At 35.6% G+C, this 24,086-nt stretch overlaps 1 protein-coding gene across 1 annotated transcript in view; it reads left to right on the top strand.

The window, feature by feature from the left end:
• The first annotated feature begins 1,526 nt into the window (after positions 1-1,526).
• The window catches only part of LOC110023866 (peroxisomal acyl-coenzyme A oxidase 1-like), a 35,723-nt gene continuing 13,163 nt past the window's right edge, over positions 1,527-24,086 (top strand). Inside the window, exons 1-7 of the mRNA XM_020723496.1 lie at positions 1,527-1,745; positions 4,400-4,508; positions 5,252-5,313; positions 5,575-5,784; positions 6,246-6,333; positions 6,631-6,793; positions 20,355-20,553. Coding sequence (XP_020579155.1) covers positions 1,608-1,745; positions 4,400-4,508; positions 5,252-5,313; positions 5,575-5,784; positions 6,246-6,333; positions 6,631-6,793; positions 20,355-20,553 — 969 coding nt within the window. The 5' untranslated portion in view covers positions 1,527-1,607. The remainder of the gene's footprint in view (positions 1,746-4,399; positions 4,509-5,251; positions 5,314-5,574; positions 5,785-6,245; positions 6,334-6,630; positions 6,794-20,354; positions 20,554-24,086) is intronic.

Here is a 24,086-nt window from a genome sequence, read left to right on the forward strand (position 1 = left end):
TATATATATATATTATTGTTATTTCATTAGTTGAATGAGCACATATCTAAATTCAATATTTTATGGGTCAAATAATTTATTTTTAATTTCTGATAAACCTGAAATTAAGGGCGATTAATAGGGTCAAAACAGTAACTTGAGCAAGCCGCCCTTCTTGAACAACTCCGGGCTGGTAGTTCCGAGTTTAGTTCTGAATTATTATTTAAAAATCATTTATTAAAATTAATAGCATTTAAATTTTTAAAAATAAATCTAAATCAACTGAACTGAATTTAAAAAAAAAAATGGGGGCATTTACACGCATACCATGCAATTCTTCTATATTTACATATTAACACCTAAATTAACAACGAAAAAAAAATAAATAAAAAATTCATTATTATGCTGGCCCGTAATACGTAACATGTCCCCACTAATACATAATACGGTCACATAAGATGCCGAAAGCCTTGGTTTATACTAACGAGGTGTTTTACATTAAATTTTGTCTTATTTACATATCTAACATTATCTATGAATAAGAATATATAAATTATTTTTTTAATGTTTAATTAGCGATATTTCTTATGTGCTATAAAAGATTTGAATGGTATAAATATAATAAATAAAATTTATAAGTTTAGATATGTAAATACATTAGAATTGAGTGGTATGTATGTGAATCATCCATTAATAATTTATTATGATTTTCAATGATTTATCTTAAAGTATTAAACTTTAGGATAACTTGCCATTTTCTATTCTTATCTTAGCATATGGGGCCACAATATTTAATTTTAAAGGACAAAAGGATGCATATATCTACAATATTTTCAATGCCATTTTCCTAATTTAAATAAAAATTCATGTAGCTAAAAATAGTAAAAGAGCTCTCATTGCATTACTAAACTTACTCCGAGATATTGATTAAGGGTCCGTTTGGGGCAACGGTGGTGCTTTACTAAACTATTTTCTGACAGCTTTTTCAAAAAACTACTACTGAATTTGTATTTTCTCACCACTCCTCGCTAGTTGCTAGTTGAGACTTCACTTAAAAAAATATTTGTGATTGTTACCACAGTTTTTTGAGATAAGTTTATTATTGAGCAGCTTCACAATTGATTTTTAATATACCATAAGGGTGTAGTTTGTCGCCGTGCAATCGTGGATTCAAATCAAATATATTTTTATTTAGGTTCACCTTAAGAAGAGAGAAAAGAATTGGTACTTACAGTTGTTCTAACCTGGTTAAAATAAATTTTATAATTATTAAATTATTGGGACATTTATGGATATAGCACACAAGTATTATGCAAATACCACCTTTCATATTTACATACATAACCCTCAAAAGAATAATATCACATCAAAGATAGAACTATGATCACTCCATAAAAATAAAATATATATTTTTCATGTATAGATTTAAAGTAACAAAGTGTTATTTGTGTAAATATGAAAGTTTAGAATATGAAAAATATAAATATATAAGAATTGTTTTTTTTTTTTACATTTTGAGATTTTTTTTTTTTTTGCCATATACCCATTAAAATTGCAGAAGAAGGAGAGTATCATTTTGTACTCTCTGCTCTTCTGATCGCTTCGTCGCTGTGGGAAATTTGGGAGCCATGGAGGAGGTTGATCATCTCGCACACGAGAGGCAGACGGCTGAGTTTGATGTGGAGGCGATGAAGATCGTATGGGCTGGATCCCGCCGCACCTTCGAGATCGCAGATCGGATGTCCCGTCTTGTAGCAAGCGATCCGGTAGGTTTCTGCTTATTCTTTTGGTGAATTTGATGGCTTGAATCTGGATTTTGTAGGGTTTACGTCTGTCATGCTTTGGTTGGACAAACGGCGAGATTAAAGGATGTCATCACTTGGGTCAAACAGTTTCGGAATTTATTGACGAAGTTCTTAAATTATAGTCTTATGGACTTGGATTGATTTTAACGAATATGCTTCATCAATTGTCAGCTTTAGTGACTTGTCTAGCTGTCTACTTCTTTCAATATAATATTTGATTCAGTGAAAAGCTAGAATATACTCTGTTCATATGCGCAGCATCTTAAACTTACCTATCTAGTCATTGAAAGAATTTTTTTTTTATCGCAAAAAAGAGAAGAAAAAAAATAATAATTAAAAAAAAAAAAGCCCTAAGCGAGTGCCGAGTGTCTCTTCGTTTTTTTTTTTGTATTGGGCTGTTCATGTGCGCAAGAGAAAGCTGCAAGGATGTCGGGATCGGGTAGATTACACACATCATTTCTGCTTAGGACTTATGAAGATTGAAAGCAAAAACTAAGTGAAATCACCAAAAAAAACTGCTCACGCTGCAACTCTAAGAAAATGGGGCTTTACATGCGGGGATAGATAATTAAGCGTGAGAAGGAGAGGATTAGAGCGTTTTTAGGTTCTTGTCGGAGTGGGAGATCTTGCAAGAATGATGGGGATGGCGGTGAAGAAGGCAACTATAAATTTTAAGTGGGGATGCAAACAAAGTTAACAAAGTGTTAATTTTCAAAAGCTGAGTAGATTTGAGGTGTTATATAAGTAAATACAAAGGTTCTGGATATGAACGATGTTTTAAAAATGTGATATATGCAAATTTCTTTTTTGTTTATGCTTTTAAATTATGTATTTTTTAAAGTATTTTTGGATATGAACGATGTTTTAAAAAGTTCAAGATTCATTGTTTTAATTTATATATTTTAAAAAATAAAATATATTGCTATGGAATAAAATGAAAAAATACAAAAAAAATCTTATTCGCATATTTACAGAATACAAGCTTCACCTTTCTTAAGTAGTTTCACTAATGTGACACATTAAAACATGATCAAATTTTCATGAAATTACTTGTGTAATACTTTTGATGGTGGTGGGTGGTCTTTTGATGAGATAAAATACCAATGATTGCTACGAAGGTTTAGAGTAGGGTATAAACACGTGACAGAGTGTTTTTAGTGGAATGCTAAAAGGTTTATGAGGGTGTGTTGGTTGAAATGCCTGGAATAGTCTTGACAAGACTAGTATGGGTTGATTTAAAATCTCTCTTTTTTGGAAAAGTGGGTTAAAGCTGGACAAATGTTTGTAATTAATTATGGTTGGTTAGCTTGGGATATGTATTTATGATCTGGAGTAGATGCATAGATTTGGAAGGTTTTACAATGGTGTTGAGATCTAGAGAACAAGACTAAATAGTAATATTCTCTAGTTTGGTATGGAGCTGAAGAGAAATTTAGAGTAGTTGTGAGGCTTTGATTGTTGGTTTATTAATATTAAAAGAAGCTTAGGAGATGGGTGGAAATGAAATGAAGATTTTTTCATGAAATTGTAGGGGCCTTAGGATAAATGGACTTGGTATGTTTTTGTTTTCTTTTTAGCTATTTTATTTCCTTGATCCATTTCTTTTAAAAACTGAATATAAAAACTTTTTTTGCTTGTTAAGGGCCATTTATGAGACAATGATCTATTTGCAAATAAAAGCACCTGCAATTTTCATTAAATATTGATTCAATGAGCGATACAACTATGTTCCTGCATTAGCGGCCAAATAAGGGCTAAAAGCGAGGAAAGCAAATAATAATAATTAATGCTAGTCATCAAGCTTACATGGTACTTGCATTTAGGTGCTGTTTGGCATCCTATTTCAAGGATGAGTTATGGATGATTTAGCTTAAATTATACCATCCTGATGTTTTGATAAATCTCATTGTAACCTCATTACTAGTAAATCCAAGATTTATTAATTCTCCTTTTTTACATAATTTAATGGCTTTAAAGATTTATTTTTATCGCAAATCTTGAATCACGAACAAATAACCAAAAAAATTATAAGTATTTAGTGAGATTTAATAGTTTTCATGCTAAACAATTTTCAAGTTTTAATCCTGTCGATACTTTTTAAAATCTGATTTTACTAGATCCTACTTGACGCCTCTTAGCTGATGAAAGCATTTAGCTTTGAGAAAAAGGTTTTCATAGTTTACATGGCAGGGAGGGGTTTTACTCCAAAACTAGCGGTAATGGCAACCTCTCTCAAGTTCCACCATAATTCTGCATTGATTTCTCATCTAATACTTAATCCTTGGGTGTAATGTGTAGCGTGTACATTGCATTATGCTTTTTTTGGTTGAAGTTGTTTTTTTCTTTTGCATATCATCCCAAAACTTTATCTTCGAAAAATTTTATAATTCTAGTACCATGTTTTCTTGCCATGATTTTACAAATGATGAGTTTCTTTTTGGTTTTCACCTTGTTTGCTTGAATCATTTTGCTATTGATGAACATACACGAAATTTAGCAGGATTTTGTTTTTATTTTTATTTTTTTTTTAGAAAATATAGCTGCAGTTCTTTTTAGTAATATGGTCTGCTACGTGTTACGATTCAATGAGCTGCATGAGTTTTGCATTTTGTCAGGAATTTAGGAAGGATAACAGAAACATGCTTGGTCGCAAGGTGCTATTTAGAAACTCTCTGAGAAAAGCTGCTCATGCATGGAAACGCATCAATGAGCTCCGTCTAACTGGTAATGTGGTGGCACATGCTAAAAACTTTATCCCCCTATTTGGTACAAAATGTTGACAGTTGTCTTTATTTGATTAATGCTGATATTGCACTACATTTATGTATGATCTAAGTACTCCCACTGTCGTGAATAAAAAATAGCCAATATTAGTTCGGGGAGGGGGGAGGAGGGGTATTTTTTTCATAGATTTAACTTAAATCATTAGTCTAGCGCTTAACTTTGCTCTGTTCATATGGTTAAGAGAGAATTTTTTCCATGCTGCTTGTTATAAATTTTTTAGTTCACCTTTTGTTGCATTTATTATGGCGATGATCATTATCATTGTTCTGTCTCCATAACGTGTTTGCAAAACTCTCATTCTTTTTTTGCTTTTATGATTATTTTGGTTTTTTGATATTCTTTCAAACATGCTTTAAGAATTACATCTATGTCCATATGCTTGCATACTTGCCATCTTAAGAGTTTGCTCTTTCTAGCAAATAATCTTTCTTGCTCCAGCTTCTAGTTTCTGGATTTTTTGGTTAGTTTTTCGTTGAGCATGACAACAAGTTTATGTTTGAGAGATTTTGTTTCTCGTAGGCTTCAGCTTTTCCGTTCAAGTAGGGGAAAACCATATTTGACATCTAGACGATAAAAGTTAATGTTTTAAATAAATTAGCTTAAATAAGTTTTTTTTTTTTAATTCCGTACTTTTTTTGCTTCAGTTCTTTGTTGTCTTATGGTTAAAGCTTTGGCTTGTACAGAGGAAGAGGCAGCAATGTTAAGAGTATTTGTGGATGAGGCTTCTTATGTGGACTTGCATTGGGTATGTTTATGGCTCTTCATTCTAGTTATTATACTATATGTAATGATTACTGTCTTTTAAGTAAAAAAATGATTTGGTATGCTACATTTCTGATTACTTAGCTAAGCATGGTTTGTATTCTCTAGGAGAGGCATTGCAGCAGTTTGGTAAAAAAGATAACTTTCATCTTCTACTTTGATGTTTATTTTAATATTTAACTATACCAATTAATTGATAGTTCTGATTTTTTATGACTCATTTGTGTTTCATGTTCTGCTTCAGGGCATGTTTGTTCCTGCTATTAAAGGGCAAGGAACTGATGAACAGCAGAAGAAGTGGTTATCCTTGGCCTATAAACTGCATATTATTGGCTGCTATGCACAAACTGAACTTGGTCATGGTTCAAATGTTCAAGGCCTTGAGACAACTGCGACCTTTGATCCTGAAACTGATGAATTTATCATCCACAGTCCTAATCTGACTTCAAGCAAAGTTAGTGAAGTTTATGTTTGTGATTTTTCTCTTGTCCTCTCTACCTTTAATATCTTCATTTTTTCCATGCTTCCCCTTTGTTTGAAGTGTACGTTTGCTTACTTGGATTATGAATTAATCCCAAAGTAGCCCCCGACTATTTAAATGTAACCAATTTAATCCTTGAATTTTGCAATGCTCTAATTTAATCCCTGACTATTGAAGTTGATCCTAAATAGCCCCTATTGTCAAAATTAGGACACAAAACTGATCCCAATTTAGTTCATCAGCTATACAAAATTGATCTCAATTTAGTCCCTGAGAGACCAGGTGAGATAAGTTTTCAATAGTTGAGGGGCTAAATTAGAGCATTACAAAACTCTAGGACTAAATTGGCCACATTTGAATAGCTGGGAACCATCTGTTCTTTAGAGTATTGATGGAACAAATTTTTTATCGTAAATGTTGATCATTTCTTCCAGTGGTGGCCTGGTGGCTTGGGGAAAGCATCTACACATGCGGTTGTTTATGCCCGTTTGATAACAGATGGACAGGATTACGGTGTTCATGGTATGTTTTCTATGGGTAAACATTATCTTATGATTAAAGTATCAAAATAGTCTTTTGACTCTTTGTTAGAGGGTCATTTTAGTTTTAGAGTCTATAAAAATATCAAAGTAATCTCTAGAATATTTTAATAGGGGCTAAACTATTCCTCCATGCCCTCTTAGGTGACTATCTTATCCCTTATTAAAAGAGTCTGGAGATTGATTTGAAATTTTTATAGAGTTTGGGATTAAAAGGACACCATGGATTAAGTTAGGGGACTGTTGGCACTAGTTTGCTAAGACAATCTTTCCATATCAGGATTCATTGTCCAATTACGAAGCCTTGACGATCACTCACCGCTCCCTGGCATCACTGTTGGCGACATTGGCATGAAATTTGGAAATGGTGCCTACAACACAATGGACAATGGTGTTCTAAGATTTGATCATGTTCGCATACCAAGAGATCAGATGTTAATGAGGTTTGGCGCTTCTTGAGTTTTATATTTTTTTTTTTGGTACATTTACATACATACCACCCGATTCCTATGTATTTACATATCTAACACCAAAACTCTACTGTTGACATTTATACCCATATCTTTCATGCCACTTCAAAAATACCACCAATTTAATTTTTAAAAGGTGAAATACATTTTTTTTTTATACACAGGTAAGATAACATGTATGTAAAAATTGTAGTTTAAGTGTTAGATATGTAAATACATAAGAATTAGAAGAAATAATTTTGAAGGATTTAATTCTTTTCCATTCAAGAGTTGGGCTTCTATAGAGCCATACAAAACATTTTATAAATAACCCCTAGACTTCTTCTTTAATTTTCTATTTACAATTAGAACCCACAAAAATAAGTTACAAATCTCAGCACTCCCCCTCAAGATGAGCAAAAAATATCCACTAAGCTCATCTTGTTACATAATCTAGACAAATCTAATGAACTAAGTCCTTTAGTGAGGAAGTCAACCACTTGCTCTTCAGTGACTACATGACTTAGCTCTAGTAGCTTTTTATTCTGTCTTTTTTTTTATGAAGAATCTATCAATCTTCATATGTCGGGTTTTATCGTATTACACGGGGTTGTTGGCAATGTTGCTTGCTAACTTGTTGTCACACCACAACTTCATTTGAGTTCCTTGATCCACCTTGAGCTCGACTAACAAGGCTCTTAGCCATATCATCTCAACAACTCCTAAGACCATGACCCTGTACTCTCCCTCTATTGTTGACCTCACTACTACAGATTATTTCTTGCTCTTGCAAGAGACTAGATTGCCCCCTATGAACATACCGTATTTTGAGGTGGATCTTTTGTCATATGCACAACTTGCAAGTCAGCATCACAATAGCCCTCCATGCTACATGCCCATTCTTCTTGAAGTTCAGCTCCTTCCCTGATGCACTCTTTAGGTACCTCAAAATCTGATACACTGCGTCCATATGACACTTCCTAGGATCATGCACATCAACTCACCACGTTCACTGTAAATGAGATGTTTGGACGCGTGCGACTCAAATAGATGAGCTAACCTTCAAATCTCTGTTACCTCTCTCGATCAACTGACTCTTCTGCCTATGCACTCAACTTTTCCTTCAAATCAATTGGTGAAACTGCAGGCTTGCATTTCAACATGTTTGTCTCTGTGAGCAATTCTAGCACATACTTCCTTTGAGATAGGACAATCCCATCTGCTCTACGAGCCACTTCAATCCCAAGGAAGTATTTAAGCTGTCTCAGGGGCAACACAATCTCTCTCATCATCATCAATTACTATCATATCATTCACATACACAACAAGTATAATGGTGTGACCACAATTTCGTCGAACAAACATTGTGTGGTTGACATTAATTTGCTGATAGCGCATGCCCACCATTGCTCTCCTGAACCTGTCAAAACAAGCTCGAGGAGACTATTTCAAACCATACAATGATTTCCTCAATCTACATACCTTGCCCACTGTTTGGTTTGTACCGAAGCCCACGGGTATCTCCATACACACATCCTCTAGCAGATCCTCATGAAGAAACACATTATTCACATCCAATTTGTGTAACTTTCATCCACCATTCACAACCAAAAAGTTGAGAGTCTTGACTGTGCTCATCTTTGACACTTGTGTAAATGTCTCATCATAGTCGATGTCATACGTCCGACTATACCCTTTAGCCACCAATCGTGCTTTGTAGTGATTAATTTTTTCTTCTATGGTCTGCTTCATTGTGAAGACCCATTTGCACTAAATTGCATTTTTCTTTGTTGGTAGCAACGCGAGCTTCCACGTTTTATTCTTCTCGAGAGCACCGAGTTCCTTCAGCATGAAAGCCTTCTACTTTGGATCCTCCTTAGCTATCTGCCAACACTTTGGTATAGAGACAGAGTTCAATGATGCCATTAACGCTTCATGCAAATGTGAGATGTTAGAATAAGAAATAAAGTTCGCAATGTCAAGTTCTCACCCAAAATGATTAAAGGATGTCTTGCATTGCTACGAGAGGTTCTTCTTGATGTTGGGGGGTTAGGAGTGGACATGTGAGGAATAATATTGCCTCAGAGTTTTGAATCAAAGGTGAATGGTATAAGTGTCTCAAGAGTTGGGGAAGACCATGACAAAAAGACTTATTGGCACAGCAGACTCTGTTCCCTCAGTTTGCTTTTTCATTTGTGCATATACTCTTAAGCTCACATTCAGCTCGAATCCCACCATGTCTGGGTTCAATCTCCTTGATTTCCATCTCCTCAATTGATTCATCCCATATATTAAGACATAACATTGATTTACACCACTCCATCACCACTACTACTCACTCTCTCTTGCCTCATATCTTCAGTGTCTGTTAAGTCACCGAAGGGTGAATTCACCTTCAGAGTGTAGTATGGTTCAAACTCTTTGAATGACACATCCATACTCACAAAGAATCTCTTCTCAATTGGGCTTCAACAGACATCATTCTGAGTAGCAAAATAACCTACGAACACACATTTCACATCTCTGGGATGCAATTTTCCTACAGATGGTCAGTTGTCTTTTACAAAACATACACATCCAAATACCTTGAATGAAAGGACCTTACTATTGTCTTCTTTCAGTATCTGACAAGGAGACTTCCACTCCAACATTCTTGAAGACTTTCTATTAATCAATTGAGAGGTTGTCAACACTGCTTGCCCCCATAAGTGTTGTGGGGCATTCATTGCCATCATCATGTTTTGCGCTACCTCTAAAAGATGTTGATTCTTCCTCCCTGCTACTCCATTTTGTGTTGGTGTGTATGGGCATGATGTTGTATCCCTTGGGCTGACATGTACTCCTTAAACGCCTTATTGGTATACTCCGTCCTATTTTTAGATCTCAATACATTCACTACAACATATTGAGTTTGAATCGCCTTATAAAAGTCTTTAAAACAAGTAAACACATCACTTTTGTTCCTCATCAGATACAACCAAGTAATGCAAGAATAATAATTAATGAACGTCACAAAATATATATAAGTATTCATCGAAGTTATAGAACAAAGTCTCTATACATCATAATATATTACATCAAACATGTCGGAGCTTCTATTCCCAAAACTGACATAAGAGATTTTAGTGAGCTTGCCAAATTCACAAGCATCACACTCCAGTTTCTCCTTATTTATATTTTCATACAATGATGGGTATAAACAACTCAATAGACTGAATGAAGAGTGTCTCATGCACCTGTAATGTAGCAGCAATACATCCTCCACACTCCTCTCAGATCCTCCCGCTCCAGCATTCTCAACAATGGATGCCAAGTTTGAGGTTATCCCATATCTATCCAAGTATCAGAGTCCACTATGTCACGTGTCAGTCTCTAATCTTCGACCAGTCTCTTTCTCTTAAAAGATCACCTTAGGAGTATCAAATGAAAAATACAATTTAGATGAAGAATAATGACATTAATGGATTAAAAGTTAACTGAAATGGATGGAGTATGCAAAATATTGGACAAAGTCATATAATTGGTACCCTTTACTGTTCTTTTATCAACCACAAGTTGTGATGTACAATCAACAGTTTGAGTGCTCTCTAGAATTGCTAGATCAGTATATGCAGAAAACTCCATAGCCTTACCAGTGACATGTCGACATGCACCAGAATCTACTATGCATTATGTTGTTCTTGTAGTTGATATACATGCCAGAACACGTGTATTGACCTTACTTTTGGTTGATGTCTAGTCTTTCCTCTTTAGTAGCCTAGAGTCTAGCCATAAAACTTTCATGTTGACTATTCCTAGAGGACTAGAAAAGTAGCCCTCACCATTAGAAACTCTAAACCATTCTTTGTTCAACTTGAAGTTCCACATATTGGTCCTGACCTCTATCACTTAGTATGTGGGGGCAACATGGGGGAGCACAACCCTAAACCCAATCTTTGTTAACTTTGATCTCTTGATCTTTGGGAGATTCATGTAAATGGTTCCCTAGACTCACTAGCTCTAGGCTAGTGTTTAGCTAAGACCAGTACATAGAGGACCCAAATGGGGATTCCATTGATTCATGACTGATATAGGGTGGTTGACACTTCACTTTCACTAAAATATCCAACGTAGTCTTTTGCCCCACAAACCTACCCAAATTACCTAAACACCCCCAAACCCTACGTTTGGCTAAAATTCTCAATTTCACCTAAAATACCTAAAGATTCAAGTGAAGCCAATTTTTTATTAATCATTTCAAACCATTTCAAACTACCCACTTTTCTCTTTTTTTTTTTTTTTTTAAACCACTCAAAATTTCCAAAATTACCAAAATACCCCCGCATTTGACCAAAATTAAAAAATACCCTTGGTGGCCCAATCTTTCCCAAAACCTTCAAAATCATCTCAAATGCTCCCAAAATCAATTTAAAACACTCCATTAAGCTCAATTTGACCAATTCAACCATTTTTACCAATAGCCCCAAATTGTCTTTAAAGGGCCTAATTTCTCTAAATTCACCCCAAATAACCATCAGTTTGACCCGAATTTTCCCCAATTTCAACTCTAAACTCAAATTTATCATAATCAAATTCAATTCAAACCAAATCCAAGCTCAATTAACCCACATTTGACTCTAATTTCAACCCAAATCAAAAAAAGCCCCAATTTGTCCCAAGATCAAAATCCCACTAAATTGAACCCCAAATCTATCTAATTGCCTAAATTGTGCATTATAAACTCTTTGAAACATTTCCACACATCAAATTGAACTCTCAATTGACCTTGATCAAGCTTTAATTTCACCTAATTTCAACCTAAATCCAAATTCCCAAATTTACCCCAATTTGGCAATTTCTTCAAATGTCACCTAATTGAATACCCAAACCCCAAAATTGACACCCAATTGATGTTGAGAACTCTTTATGATATTTCCCTAGACCATTTTCAACCATCAATTTGGACTTAACCCAACTCTAGCTCAACCTAAGCCCAAGTCTAACCCAACACACTCAAAATTGACCAAATGCCAAAATCTTTCAAATTGAACCTCCAAATTAATTCAAAATCACTTCAAAATTTTTCTAAACTCCTTGTGACAATCATCCAAACCAAATTGGTCAATCAATTGGGCTCAATGGCATGGCTAGCCTAACCCAAATCCAACTTCAAGCCAATTTGACTCAAATTGAACCCATGCACCAAAATTGACTTAACCATGCCAAGGTGACCAAATCAATGACACCACATCCACTAGATGGACCCTAGTGACCAGGCTAGACCCATTTAGCCCATCCTAGGTGAGCCATGGACCAAATGTCCCCTAAATCAAGGGATTTGTTTCCTAAATTGCTTAAGCCAAAGATATTTTTGCCAGAACCCTTCACCAGCCCAAATTAATTGTTGTGACAGATTTCCCTGAGATTCCTGAGCCACCCGAGCACCTCCCCTGCCATGGCCAGCCGCCCTAGTCGCCGAAGGAGCCAAAACCGAGAGCCCCCATGCCTAAATTCAAACCTAACTGCACCCATCCAAGCTGGCCAATCTCAATTGGCTTTGACATTTTTTTGCCCTCCACATAAGCAATTAATTGAACCAAAATTGAAGCCCTGAGCTCTACCACAAGTCCCTCTATTTAATCCACCTCCTTGATGGCCAAAGAGAGAGCAATCCAATTTCCTTGGGGAAACTCTGCCCAATTGCTCTCAGACACTCTCCAAGAACTCCTAAGCTCATTGCAACCATTTTCTCCCTCTGATTCCCACTGTGAGAGCTCAATTTTGAGTTCAAAATTTGCCCTAAACCAGGATAGATTTCCCACTCCTCCACAGTCCACCAAACTTCAATTAAGTGTGCACACATCATCCCCACAGTGAGAGGAGTTGATTCCCCATAGAAGCCCCATCACAAAGAGCCCCTAGCATAGACTTTGATCAACTCCTGAAATCGAGCTCGATCGAAATCATAGCTAAACAATTCACCATGGCCTGAGACTTCATCTGGAGATTCGTTGGACCCAATCGAAACTATCAAAACCATCTGATTGAAGCCTCCCCTCTCAGACAAAGGTATGGTATTGAGCTCTAACCCTAATCCGAGCTTGTTTTGATTCCCCATGTGTAATGGCTTGATTTAATGCTTGATAAGCCGTATAGATGTGTTCGTCTCGAGTAGATAAAAGTTTAGAAACAAACCCCATGCGATTTTGTTGAGTCTAGACGAATATCTTAGGGTTTTAGTGTGAACAGTTCTCGGGTTAGGTCATTTGAGGACGATAACGAGGAGTCGTCCGATCGCGCGTTTATTTAATCAACCGAGGAGATCGAGTCAGATGAATCTTTGATGCGAAAAGATGGGCTGAAGAGGCAGCTACATGGCTGGTGGCGTCAAATGATGGAGCTCCGCGTGGAGACTTCGGAGTTTGTGTGTAAAGCTCGGAGCGGACGAGGTTGCACTGGCGCTGACTGGTTTAAGTAGAAAAATATGGGTTTTATGAATTATTTTAAATGTTGAACTTCAAAAATTCATATCTTTCTCTAGAAAAATCATAAAAAGAAAATAAAAATACTCTATTGCTTAGTGAACAGAGGAGAATAATGTGAACAAAAAATAAAAAATATTTGCCAAGTATATGATTTTTAATTAATTAAATACTCTATAAGATATTTTAATTCATTATGTTTAAATATTATCCCCCATGACTTGAAATTTTTGGGGTTGATTCCTCGTGACAGATGACACCTCCTCTGATTTTTCCAAAGTCAGAGAGCACCTCTGTGCTTCTAACTCTAATTTTAAAGCCTAAATGGCAATTTGGGCTTTATTTAATTATATAAATTAAAATATTCCTTAGAAAAATATGAGATCAATTTTGTTAGCATTTCTATGGTCAAAGGAGCTTAAGAAAAATATATGATTTGAATAATTTTATATATTTCTGTTATTAATTGAAAAATTTTACTTTGTATTAATTTATTTAAATTATAAATAAATCAAAATTTGACAAAATTAATTTCACAATGTTCATAAAAATCATTTCAACTCACTGTGAAAATTCTAAATTTATTTAAGTTGATTTGGTCATTAAAGTGGATTTTTTAAGTAAAAATACTATTTTTGTACAAAATAAATTATATTAAATTAAATAAGCTTAGAAAAATTATGAAAAATAGTTTTCTGAGTTCCTTGTGATCAATGACATTTAATAAATATAAAAGCTATTTTTGTGAAAATATTATATTTTTTTAAGTATATTTTGAATTAAAAATAATTAAAATAATCAAAATTTTCAAAAATACAAAAAATAGTTCAAAATATGTGCAATTGTTCCCTGATCATTTGAGACCCTTTTAAATTTTTTTTTTGATTTTTTTTTAAATTAAAAATAAAATTTTAAAGGCCTAAAATGTATTTTCCTTATTTTTCCATTAAAATAAATAAAATAAATTAATTATAAATCATAAAAATATAAAAGTTGTTTCTCTGAGTTTCTTGGACTTATAGGGGTTTAATAAAAATTTAAAAGTGATTTTTGAAGCAAATCATAAAAATATAAAATTTGTTCCTCTGAGTTTCTCGGACTTATGAGGGTTTAATAAAAAATTTAAAAGTGATTATTGAAGATTAAAACATATCATAAAATTTTTTCTAGGTATTCTTCTGACCTAGGCGTCCAATAATTTTCCTATAAATTAAAACTTCATTTTGATTAATTAAATAAATTAACATTGAAAAATCTTATTTTTGGGTTAAAATAATTATTTTAAATTAAATTAAATTTTTAAAAATCATACTTTCCTCCTTGATATTTTAATTAATCCATGGATATGATACTCAAAGATTTTCAAGACTATTTGAATTTTGTTTGAAAAATTATAAGATGAAGAGTCTCAATGGCAGGATAGTAATTTTATGCTTTGGTACTTTAATCAAAATTTAGGATTAACCATTGGAGATGAAAAATTTTGATCTTTAATAAATATGTTGGATGATTGAAATGCAATGAGATAAAAAGGTAAAAATTCACTTACCACATTTTCACAATATCAACAAAATCATAATTTCTCTAATCATCATGACTTGGAAGTCAATTAAGATCAAGCGAATCTTAAGTGATGGGTTTAAGCTAGGAAGATGATAGTTTACTTATCTTAAACCTAAAATTGATGATGATATGATCCTCAATAAGAACATATGTCACATAAATCAAAATTTTAATCACCATCAATTTCCCCCCATCATGATTGTTAAGGGCTTGGTAGTGACGTAGGTTCGATGTCTAAACTCAATTGATTGGATTTAGAAGATAATACGTTTGGGGACTAACACCTTTTAAGCACTTCAAGCCCATTTGTGATAAGCACAAAATCTTTAATGACTTAAGTGCTTTAGGGGCATTCATCCATATAATCTTTAAAGTAAAGTATCAAATTGATTAAGTATCCTATCCTTGGGATAATTGAATTGTCAAGCTTCACTATTCAACGGCGTAGTCACACTCTAACTTTGGATGATTAATGGAACAATATGATGAAGTTCCAAATGAACTCGAAATAATTCAAGAGATCCTCGAAGTAGTTTAGGGTTATTCCCCTGGACACTTTAAAATCTTTTGGATATTTTGAAGGGCAAATTGAATTTGCTATATTTCGTTCTAAAATCAACCACTAAGATCTTCCGAGACTCAATAAAATCATACTTTAGGGTTTGATAGCTATACCTTCATCTACTCCAGTATCATTAATTCTTTGCAAAACTATATACATTGCTAGAACTAACCTTTTAGGTGGAGGAATGAGATAAAATCGACAGGTAAACTTTCAAATTATTGCATTCACCTTTATGTACTTCTTGTCTCGCACTCGCATGTTAAACAGCGATGTCACCCTGCATGTTAAAATCAGAATTGCTTGGATAGCCTCAAAACTAAAATCAAAATTTAAAAATCAAATAAGATAAAATTCACCGCCACAACATTCAAAATATAAGATAACTCAAAATTTAATCACAAACAAAACAAAACAAAAACTTACAACCAAATTAAAACGTTTCTATCGGATAATCGGGAATCCCTCGGAGAAGGTAACTTACGGTTGCTAACGAGACTTTCCACAGTCTAAATAAAAGTATTGAGCTCATTAAGTTGAGTTTAGTAAATTTATTTGGACTAAGTGAATCTGAAAGAAAATATTGGTGTCGGAACGAGGGAACCATAAGATCCTAACCGGTGTTGCTCTAATCAACTTTAGTATTCCCCATAATGTTTAAATAAGTATAACCATAAGAAACATTTGATTTGACATCATGACACCTTAGAAAACTTAAACTCGCCACGACGAGGAGCTTGGAGCTAGCATCGTGGGCAGCACTACCATCTTTAACAGCAAAACATGTCTACACCAGCGAAACCATTCTTTATAATGAAACAACAAGCCATAGGACTTCGAGGTTGTTCGCCTAGTGCGACATAAATCTTCAACCTTATCTTTAGGCTTTTGTATAGCCCTGCTAGACAGTAAAAGCCTTAACCCACTTTAGAATTCAGAGGTTGTCGTTCATCACAACTTAAATCCTCATATCTTCAAGACTAATTGTGTGATCGTTCCACACAGATGTAAGTCTTAATAAATAAAAATTGGCAGGATAAATATTTAAATAATTTATCCTAAATTAAAGTCAAACCAGTAGGATAGATTGAGAAGTCACCGAAGTTTTTCTCAAGATCTATGACGTCCCCTAGTTCTTCTTCCTTTATATTCAAAAATAAAATGTTTCAAATTCGAGCTATTCTCATTTCACACCTCTTCGTCCGATCTCTTTGAAAAGTCTCATTCCTTTGACCTCTTTGAAGACAACATCCCCTGATTTTTATTGAGAGTTTTCTCAGGTAACTTCGGTTATCTAAGATGTAATTTAAGATGTAATTAACAATAAGGGTTTGCCTTTATAGGAAACTTTTTCAAACTCAACTTAATATAAACCTTATTTAATTTTTTGTATTAAATAAGAGAATTTGTCGGTTTATAATAAAATTGTTTTGTAGACCAAACAAGTGTCATATATTTCTTAGTTTATTTGATCGAGTCTTACCAGTAAGTAGTGTGTCTCACCCTCAAGTCTTGTGTTTACCTTTCGGGATAGATACATAGTTGAGGTGTAGTGCTATTTCATCTAAACTTTGAAAGATATATGTATGTAAATTAAATGTTTTTCCGAAGCGGACGACGGGATTTCGATTCTGGCGATCGACAGCTTCCAACGAACGACCCTTCTAAAATTTGTGCCGACAGCGTGTATCACGAGTACCTTCGGTTGAGTGAGCATAAATAACAATGTTCCCCTTGGATGAAGATAATGTGGATGCATCCTCAATGACATTACTTGTTACTCTCTGTTTTCTTTACGGCATATCTACTAACTCGTGATCCTCATCGGTAAAGACTATCCTTACTTTTCCCATGTTCCTTGCTACCATCAGATTTTTCTGGTAGCATCCTCTCCACCTCTTGGGCCCTTACGATTACAATCATGACCCCTAGACTGTTCACGTCTACTCGTCACTCTCTGCTTGGGTAGGTTTAGAAAAACCATGCTCAAGTGTCACACTTCTCCACAGTTGTAGCACTTGCGGATCTTCCTCTGGGCATTTGTCATACCTGAGCTCGATGCAGCGAAAGCTAATCGCGTACCTGGAAGTTCACTTGGCTTAGGCGACCCTCCTCCCTCTTGCTTTTTTGCTCGTGCTTCAGCAACTCCAAGTCTCGCACTCCAACACAACCGCTTAGGCATGCAAGATCGCAGCATGTGCTCGTCGATTGTTTGCTTTCTTCCTCAACAAAACAAGCCCGCTCCTCACTTGCAGTCCCTACTCAAGCCAGACACATATATTTGAGCACTATCCGTCACAATTTCTCGAATTCCCGTGCCATGACTCACAATCTTAACTCCCGCTTCAATTCTTGTAGGAGGCTGCACTTTTCGTGCTCACGACAACATCAGCTTGATTTCCTCTCTCCCTCACCCTTGGCTACTGCACCTTTCATGCTCAGGACAAACATCAGCTTGATCTCCTCTCTCCCTCACACTTGGTCGCAACGAGCTTCTTCCTCTGCACAACCAAAGAATCGGATTCGCTTGCCCTACAACTACTCCATCTGCGTCTTCCTGCGATACTGTCTGCCTTCCCAGCAAAGAATCAGATATGCTCGCCCTATAGCTCTTCGATCGGTGTCTTCCTGCGATCTCGTCTGCTTTCCCAGCAAGCTCAAATCGAATGGCATCACCACGATCCCGTCTAAGCTTCCAATTGCATCTGTATGACGTATTGTGAAGCTTCTAAGTCGGGATCTTGTCGTTGGCGTCTCCTGCGATCTTTTCATTGGTGCCTAGCAGGCTCTAATCATCGTCGGCGACTTCCCGTGATCTACCCCGCGATCCCGTCGAGCACAACGAGCTGACTTCATGATGTCGTCCCATCCCAGGTGCAACCTTGCGCAGTCGGCTACTAGGTTAGAGCAGAGGCTCTGATGCTAAGTAGAAATAATTTTGATGGAATTAATTCTGTCATTCAAGAGTAGGGCTTCTATAGAGCCATACAAAATCTTTTACAAATAAACCCTAGACTTCTTCTACAATTTCTGTTTATAATTAGAACCCGCAAGAATAACGTACAAATCTCAGCAGAATTGGATGTAAATCCTCCTTTTTTTTTTTTTTCTTTTACTGGTTTACATTCCTTTCTCCGGCCATCCTTTGTGTTTTAGTGCTGGCTTTAGTTTTTTAACATATTAGGAATGAAAATATGCGCATCCATTGCTGTCATTGACTGCAACATTCTTGTCTAAGATATCTATAAAGCCTGTAATTGGTGCTCTTAATGTATTAACTTTAAATATTAAAAAAATGGCATATTATTAACCTCAAAAGCATGGTTATTTCATTTTTAATGGATTAATTCTAAATTGAATACTATAAATTAAAGAAATAAATGTGAACTATATGGGCTAGAGTTTAATATGTAGTCCATTCGCTTGCTGCGTTTACTTTAGGGTTTCAAATTTCAAGTCTGCCAAGCAACTTCTGATCAAATGAAAATGTCCTCACATCAAAGATTTTTTTTGAAATAGGTCTTACACATCATCCATCTAAAAATATCACCCTAACTTTCTCATCTTTTAGTCTCACTAGTGCGGCGATATACCAGTTATGGAAAGTTGATGATTTATCATCGCCAATAACTTAATATTAGGTACGAATAAGTACTCAAGGCCAATCAACTTGCAACCAAATTTAACTTGACAATAATGAAATTTCAAACGGTAATACACTGTTTAAAAAAGGTTTTAGTTTCCTAGCAATTTAAATATGATTTGGATGATTATTTGAGTTCAATAGTTTAATGGAATGGATCATGATTATGAAGTTCAACAGGTGTTGTGGTAAGATGCCTTCATTTACGTATTGTTTTTCAAGGACATTTTATTTTGATCATAGTTTCAAACAACCACAACATAATGATGTTTTCTTTCACGTTTGGAACTCATTAATAATTCACATAAGTGCTTGCTCTTGTTTGACTTACATTGGGAATGATATAATTAGTAGATTTAAACACGTTCTCTTGGACCAGATAAAATTTCTTAATCAGAAGTGTAACCGACTAAAATTAACTTGCAGCCCGTTTGTGTTTTTCTCAATAAATAGTTCATAAATTGAGCTCAATAAGCCAATTAGCTTAGCTTGAGCTAACCTCAACTCTACTTGTTAATTTGTAATTCTATTTAATACTACTATGTAATACATTTAAGGTATATCAACCCTCATTAGTTTGAGTTCAAATTTTTATAAAATTATAAAAATGATATTATAAAACTTATACCAAGTGATTTCTTTTTCTTTTTTTCTAATTTATTATTATTATTTATAACAACAATTATTTACGTTAAAATTATTATTATTATTTCATATTAAATGATCTGACTCATGAGTTTGACCCAAACTTATAGATTTCGGATCAGGCTCAAAGTCAATTAATTTTAAGGCTAGAGTTTTAGTCAAAAGTGACTCGAGCTTCGCTCAACTCTTTTACACCCTTGGTCTTGATTGAAAGCAAAGGGTAGATTAACTAAAATTGATTTCAAACATGACTAACATTTTTCTCTAAATCATTTGAAAACAGTCATATAACCAAATATATGCTGGATTAGATTTGCTTGTTATTTGACGATTATCATGCTGCAATAAAATTCTCTTTTTAGAAGGAATTTTTTTAATAGTCTCATAAATCCACAGCCCTTTATTTATTATTCTGTGCAGTTGAACGTGATCCTGATAAAAATACGTTTGGTTAGATTAATATAGATCTTCTACAATTTATGCTAATATATCTTTGATTCCAACCATGAACTAAATGAATTATATCATGAATCAAAGGTTTCATAGCTGCATAAGAATAATTTTCTTCAAAATTCCCCTCAAATCAAATTTGTTATTTGCTGGCTTTTTTGGTTTGGTGGAAAGTTTCTATTTTTTGTACATTAGGGGGAATACGCAATAACGTATATTGCCTTGTTGCAGGCTTTCAAAGGTCACAAGAGAGGGAAAATACATTCAATCTGACGTTCCAAGGCAGCTTGCTTATGGAACAATGGTTTTTGTACGACAAGCCATTGTATCGGATGCTTCTAAAGCTCTCTCTAGGGCAGTCTGTATTGCAGTAAGGTATAGTGCTGTTCGCAGGCAATTTGGCTCACAGGATGGTGGTCCTGAGACTCAGGTACCTCTTTTAAACATTTTAAAATTGAGATAAGTGTCATAAGGGTCCTATGGCTTTTAGTTAGTCCCAAAATCTATGAAAGTGTCAATTTAGTCCCTGAACTATTTTAAAGAGAACTGATATAGTGCTCCCTTCGGATTATTTCTTCCTCATATTAAAATAAGCTAGGGACCAATTTGATACTTTATAAATTATGGGACTAAAATGACCTTTATAAATAGCTAAGGGGCTATTTTGACACTTTATTCTTTTGAGATTGTATTAAATTAAATTGGATCCACAATCAGAGGCCATATTTTCATTCTTCTTGGAAACTATATCTTTTACAGAGAAATTGATTGTTTTAGTTTTAGGAATACTCCTTGATGTGGGAGTTCCCTACTGGACCATTTCCTCGGCTCATGCTACAGTCACGTGACCGATCCGCAAACTGGACTGGACGCGAACCTCCTAGCGACCTGGGACTAGTTTAGAACATCGAATTGACAGCTGACCGACTTTAACGTGACTTTGGCCTCTCCTTTCAACAGCAGGCCCGATCCTAATTAATTTGATTAATGTGTTTAGGTTTTCAGTTTTTCTTTATATTTTTCTGTCAGGATAGTCGTCGATGTATAGGGTTTCCCATTCTAAGGCTGTATCTGAAAACGAGAAGGTGCTCAGCTGTAACTCGTCCTAATTGGTGATCTCCTTCTAAGGGATCGAGTGATGCTCCGACTGTAGCTCCAGCCACCACCATTGCCTTCCCTTCCCTGTTCGCTTCCCTCGCAGTCTCAACCCCGCACTTTCTCCTCCACCACTATTCTTTCCCTCGCCTCATTGTTTTGGGTGTTGTACAACCCTCTGTACTTGCTACTGTGACAGTCCCCGTACAACACTCCCTTTGTTGTCCCTCAGTCCACACATCCCTTCCGCTTCGTTGCCCCTATCTGTCCCGACCCTCCACTTCGTTGCCACTCGCTGTCCCATCCATCCACTTTGCTGTCACTACCATTATAAGTATTCTGCTTCTTTGCCAATGCAATTCCAACATCTTTTTTTGTCCCAGCAACCCACAACGCATTTTAGCTTCCTGTCACCACTCCTCGACCATCTAGATGATCTCCACCATCCACAACCCTAGTGTGTGTTTGTGTCGTTTTTGCTATAATTTTCCTTTCAAGTGTGTTTGGTTGTAATCGCATATTTTATTTTAGTAATAATATTTATTTTTCCTATTGTTGTTTAGGTTAATTCTGGTGTCATTTGGTTTCAAAGCTAGCTTAACCCTAATCCTATCATAGGATTTCCAGCATCTCCCTTCCCCAACACCAAATCCTATCTCCACACAATTTTTTCCCTTTGTTGATTTGTTGAACCAGGCACTCAACTTTTTTCTTCCACGCCTATATTATCTAGGTGCAACATTTTTCATCTACTCATACCTAAACCCTAATCATGCTACCGATGAGACAATAGTCGGACGCCGATCAGGAGTTTACCATTGGAGAGATACAACGACAATTCCAAAGAGTTCTACAACGACTTGGTGAAATTAAGGAGAGGAGGCCATATAGACGAGTCACTTGTAGTCACAACGGTGGCTTGCTAGATTGAAGGAATTATGTGAATCTCTTCCACCATACAAATGTCAGGGTTGGAGAACTTCTCCCCCTAAAGATGACCTGAAATATCTGAGAAGCCAGAATTTTGAAGTAAAAGCGAATTTGTCATATTTTGACAGTCACTTAGATTCGGACTAGTTCATCAGGTGGCTCCAGATCGTGGAACTTTTCTTCGAGTACTAGGACGTCCCACCAGACAGAATGATAAAACTAGCTGCTAGCAAGTTAAAAAAGAGTTGTTTTGGTGGGAAAATTTAAAGCACATACGTCAACATGAGGGAAAGACAAGATAACTACATGGTCCAAGATGAAACATGAGATGCAGTGTCAGTACATATAGTTCATTACATACCGCATGTTCAGACCCCAGCTTCAAAAGTGGAGAGACCGCATCTCCTGACAACCACCACATCTTTCAGGCAAGGTTTAAACCCATAATCTTACAACCAGAGTACACTTAGAGGAACATCCCAACCAACCCCGCATGAGAATACACTAGTTATGAGTGAAAAACAGTTGGAACCAACCAACAGTCTTAAATCTATCTCAGTCAGGAAGTGTTTCTAGTGCTACAGATTTGGACATATTGAATCAGATTTCACAACTATAACAACAATCTCTTTCACTGTTCAATGAGCAATTGAAAAAAGTGACAATGACACGGTAGACACGAAAAGGATCGAGGACATGAAAGAGTACCAAATGTTAACTAATGAGGAGTTGTCGGTAGATCCATGAGAGAGACTTCAGCTGAGTTGATAGTAGCTGTGCTAGAAGGTACTGAGTCTGAGGTAATATCTTTCATGCAGAGTGAGATTGTAGTGCCTCGATCTAATGCTTTGCAGTTTTTGAGAAGAGCATCAACATGATTGATATTAGATGTCCAAAGGGATCATGAGTTTGAAAATTCGATATCAGACACAAGGCAACACCAAATAAGAAGTTTAGACTTTTCAAACATATAGGCTGCTTCCCGGGTTGCCTCTGTTGAGAAAGGTCTAGTATGTCCGTGATGAGACTCTTTTTATGCCACTTTTGGTAGTCCATAGGGAATCAGTTGTGTGTAAAAATTTGTTTAGTAGTGTACCCCCCAATAAATGATTTGGCAGGAGGGATGAATTATAGATTTGAAAATTTTCTTAGGAGTTTGGTGGGGAAGAAAATTCTAAGGTGGGACTTAGGTCCTTCCCGAGAAGATGAAGATGTCTCTCTTGGGTGGTTTCACTTTCGTGTGACCCGACCTACCGTAGATATTGTTTTAGAGTTGATTCCTTCCTACAAAATTGTTTATCAGGGACATCTAGCTGTGTATGAGGTGTGGGAAAGTCTCATGAGAATCTACGTCGTTATGCAGCTCAAACTCAAACTTAATTTGAAATTTGGCTCAATACTTATTCTATCAAAATGTATTTTTGGAATCATAACGCTTACAAGATTGAATTTTCGGGAGTCGATCTGATTGCTAGCATGGACAGATGTGGGTTGAACTATAGATTTGAAAATTGTCTTGGGAGCTTGGTGGGGAAGAAAATTATGAGACGGTGCCTGGGTTTTTTCCGAGAAGAAAATGAAGAGGTCTCTCTTGAGTGGTTACACTTTCGTGTGGCCCAATCTGCCATAGATATCTTTTCATAGTTGATTTCTCCTGACATACTTGTTTATTAAATACATCCAGTTGATTATGAGGAGTAAAAAACATACTATAGATTTACTTGCTTGGGATTTGGCTCGTGAGAATTTACATCATTATGTAGCTCTAGCTCAAGTTATGCTAAAGTGGATGTATACTTATTCTGTCAAGATGTGTTTTGGAATGACAACGTCTTTAAGATTGACTTTCCTGATGCTTGCAACATTTCCACTACTTTCAAAGGGGCCGACATGACTGCTATGAGAAAATAGAAGCTTTGACAGATGAAGTCGAAGCTC

Source organism: Phalaenopsis equestris, unplaced genomic scaffold, assembly GCF_001263595.1.
Source record: "Phalaenopsis equestris unplaced genomic scaffold, ASM126359v1 Scaffold000002, whole genome shotgun sequence".
NCBI classification, from domain to species: Eukaryota; Viridiplantae; Streptophyta; class Magnoliopsida; order Asparagales; family Orchidaceae; genus Phalaenopsis; species Phalaenopsis equestris.